Source organism: Ochotona princeps, chromosome 15 (genome assembly GCF_030435755.1).
Source record: "Ochotona princeps isolate mOchPri1 chromosome 15, mOchPri1.hap1, whole genome shotgun sequence".
Classification (NCBI taxonomy): domain Eukaryota; kingdom Metazoa; phylum Chordata; class Mammalia; order Lagomorpha; family Ochotonidae; genus Ochotona; species Ochotona princeps.
The window spans coordinates 4,058,519-4,062,461 of record NC_080846.1 but is presented as its reverse complement, the minus strand read 5'-3'; the positions used below and the strand labels follow the sequence as shown (position 1 = coordinate 4,062,461).

At 58.7% G+C, this 3,943-nt stretch overlaps 1 protein-coding gene across 1 annotated transcript; it reads left to right on the top strand.

The window, feature by feature from the left end:
* Positions 1-1,417: 1,417 nt before the first annotated feature.
* On the top strand, positions 1,418-1,839 carry SMIM45 (small integral membrane protein 45). Its single transcript, XM_058673671.1, has one exon. The coding sequence runs from the start codon at positions 1,450-1,452 to the stop codon at positions 1,654-1,656; it is 207 nt and encodes a 68-aa protein (XP_058529654.1). The 5' UTR covers positions 1,418-1,449; the 3' UTR covers positions 1,657-1,839.
* Positions 1,840-3,943: the final 2,104 nt, after the last annotated feature.

Here is a 3,943-nt window from a genome sequence, read left to right as displayed (position 1 = left end):
AGGCTGAGGTCACACTGCTGGGGACTTCTCTCCCAGCGCCCAAGATCAGCTTCTGCTCATTTCTTCGCACTGAACTACCCCTGCTTGCCCTGCAGAACTCGTTTCCTGGGGTGGGTAGGGGGACTGGGGAGCAGCTGGGGCACCCAGGACATGTTGACAATCCTGTCCGGGTTTCCGTTTCTCAGCCATGAAGTGTGCACAGTGATACCGACACCCGGAAGCCTGCCGTGAGGCTTGTGACAGGGCTGGGCAGGCAGAGGTGCGTCGCTCTCCCCTCCTAATTCTTACATGTAGGGATGCTTTAGCGGTAGATTATGTTGGCCTGGGATCACCCTGTCTCTGAGATGATCTGTAATCTGGCTTTAGAGTGACTAGGAGTTTGTTAACTGAGCAAGAATAGAAAACAGGCAGGTGCACGCAGGTGACTGACAGGTGGCTGTGTACGGTGGCTCACAGGGCGGGCCGTTCTAAGAGTCTCAGTGTGGCAAGCATCTTGGCACTGTCTCCTGCCTTTCCTGACCCTGGCTCCGCTGACCACACAGAAGCTGGTGTTTACTGAGAGCTGATTCGGCGCGGTGTCTTGCTACACTCCCACAGCTCCCCGAGGACCGGATGCTCTTCTCCCCACGTTGCAGGTGAGGGCACAGAGGTGCAGAGGCCGAGAACAGATGGACCACGTGGCATTCGCCACGTGCAGGCACTGGTTGGAGCATTTTACACACACGCACTCATTAGGAGATCACAAACCTATGATCTAGGTACCGTGTGATTTCAGAGACCAAGGCCCTGAGGATCGGGCCTGGTGCCCACATCCCTGCCCTCCTAATGACAAAACTTCATCAGGAGACACCTGAGCAGGTGCACAGGTGGCTGGGGATCCACGTACCTGTGGACGGGGGATAGGGACCAGAGGGAGACTGGCAAGCGGCAGCCACAGCAGCTGAGCAGCCACAGCTGGGCCCAGCTGTTCAGGCGTGCAGGGACACTGGAGGAGGGGGTCTTCCCAGTGTTCCTCATCGGGTGGGCCGAATCCAGAGATGGAAGCTCCTTAGGACCCCGCATGGAGGCTGAATCAGTTTCTTCTTCCACAGGGCAGGAAGCTGACCTCTGCAGAGGCTGGGAAGTTTAGCCAAGGACAAGGTGAGCCTGGGCAACAGCTGGCTGTAAGTCTCCTCCTTACTGGGTGAGTAGGAGCTGCGAGTGTCCACGTGGCTGGGACACGTGCGCGTGGCCAGAAGGCCTGAGCTGCTGAGTTTTACCAAGTGGTCTCTTCAGGCACGTCCTGTTCCCTCCCAACACCCCTCCATGGCCTCCGTGTCCCTGTCTGAATGTGAATGCCCTGGGCCAGCTGCTGGGGAAGAAGGCCTCTGGTCTGCGTCTGGCAGGGAGGGCACAAGGGTCACCTCCGCTGACCCTCACCCCCGTGTCTCCGCAGCCAGGGCCGCTGCCATGCCGCACTTCCTGGACTGGTTCGTGCCCGTCTACCTGGTCATCTCCGTCCTCATCCTGGTGGGCTTCGGAGCTTGCATCTACTACTTCGAGCCGGGTCTGCAGGAGGCGCACAAGTGGCGCATGCAGCGCCCCCTGGTGGACCGTGACTTCCGCAAGACACTGATGGTACGGGACAACCTGGCCTTCGGGGGCCCGGAGGTCTGAGCCGCCAGCACCCTCCCGCGGCTCTCTCGACTCAGGGAGGCCACCCCACTGCGGCCCGGGGTCCTCCCAGCAGCGCTGTTGGCGCCCTGCCACCCAGTAGGTCACCCACATCCCACATTCAGTTCTCCACTTCCCCTAATCGACTCCCGCATCTTGCAAGCTGCAGGTGACAGCCAGGTCCAGCCCCGCCTGGGAATCTCTGGATGCAGGCTTGTAACTGGGCAGAGGGTGAGAGCCTAGGGAAGAGATGGGAAGGGGAGGGGAGGGAAGAGGAGGAGAAGGAAGGGAAGAAGAAGAGGTGGGTGAACTCTGAGGAGGACCTGGCCTCAGCAGGTCCCAGGCACCTCCCTCAGCTTTTCCTTCCTCCTGCTTAGGCAGGAGTCCCACCCTCTCTCCCTGTCCTGGGCCACATTTCCAGGGCCACACCAGCCCCTCCCATCCAGCCTGGCTCCCCCTAAACCCTCCAAGCCCACTCCTTGATCCCCAGCAACCCCTCGTGGGTGACACCTTTTCTGCCTCGTTTGGGGTGCACGCTGGGGCTTCAGCCGGAAAGCTCCACAGTCCACGTTACGTAAGTGGACCGCTCCGTCCCAGAGGAGCAGGTGTCACCAAGATTTTGCGCCCCATCACTCTTGGTTGTGGGGTGCTGCGCCCTGCATGAAGCTTGCCATGCTGCGTTTCTGCCCATCGGCCCCCTGCTCTGCCACGCAGTCACACTGTGAGCTGCTGTGCCTGGGCACAAACTGAAGCACCGAGAAGCAAAGCCATGGGGCCGCCAGCCAGCAGGTCCCCCTCTCCCATGGGACAGTGACCTACGGGATGGCTGCACACCCACGTGGGAAGTCCTCCTCGAAGGTGCTGGTTGGGACACCCGTGTCCTACCTGAGTTCGTGAGCAGGTTCTGGCTCAGGCAGGTCCTGGGACACAGTGGAGGCTCCAGGAACTGGGCCACCCCCCTCCAGAGGGGGACCTGCATTCTTTCTCCTGGATTCAGCCTGGCCCAGTCCAGGCTGTGTGTTGGCATTTGGATGGGAGTGCACTCTGCTTCTCAATCAAGGAATAAATAAATAAACCAATGGTTAAAAGGCCCACTTCCTTGAAAGGGGGAGAATATATGGTGACAGCTACCATTTAATGTGGGTGAGGATTTGGCTGAAGGGATGAGGTGATGGGCTAAGACTTGAGTGGGGGCAGGTCTCCTGACCCAGACCTGGGCCGGGCCTTGCTTGGGCAGTCCAGGAGGGACAAAGCTCCTTGCCCTGATGCCTGGCCCTGCGACTCTGCTTCCAAGAGGAGACTCGTAGGGTCTGTTTTAGGGTCAGAGGCATGTCAGGGTCATGTCAGGCACCTCCGTGATCATGTGGTCCTGGGCACTCCTCTGGCCTCGCATTCTAAGCTTTGGCCCAGCAAGGCACTGTAGACTTTCCCACGCCTCTCTCCAGGCCAGGAGACCGCCGCCGGAATCATCTTCACTGCCCGGCCACCTGTTATTCTTCCAGGCACAAGTGATGATGGAGCCCAGACCAGGAGCAGCTGAAATGCCTCGGTGGTCCTCCCCTTGTGTTTCATTGGCAGGTGGACTTCCTCCACGGGGCACTAAGGGGCCTCAAAATGACCTAGACTTACACAACAGTCATTGCCTCACTTGTGAGGAAGCTCAGGGAGTGGACACCTGTTGGTCGCAGAAGGGGGCACCCCAGCTGGCCACACAGCCCTTGGACCCACCCCTGGAGCCCGGAGATGGAGTCAGGTCTATTGATGACATGGAGGGAGAGGGGCTGGGAAAGCTTAGTGGCTGTAAGCTAAAGATGCTGGGTGAAAAAAACAAAACCAAAACCAAATAATAATTAAGGATTGCTGTTTTATAGAGAAGTGGTCTCCCTCAGGCACGTGTTGAGGGAACAAACGTATTGAGAAGGCAACCTACCTAGGATTTCCCTCGGGATGGAGACAGCCTGTGTTTGGGACTGGAAGTTGGGGTGGGTAAGTAGCCAGGAGCGCCCCAAGTTTGCTGAACTGTGAGTGGGGGCTCCAAGGAGGGCTGCCAGGCACGCAGCAGATGGGTGGGCTCTCCCAGAGAGGGGGCAAGTTTCCAATGCCTTTCACATCATCCCCACGCAAAAATCTGCACTAGTGTTGGTCCCCCGGGTCTGTGGGATGCCCTTCGCCCAGGGAGCAAGCCCTCCCTAACCATGGCTCTGGATTTTGGGAGTTCTTTCTTTTTTAACAGTTTTCTCTCGGAGAGAACACACATGGTGTGAGGCCCAGCCTGGAAGCTGTCCCTGCT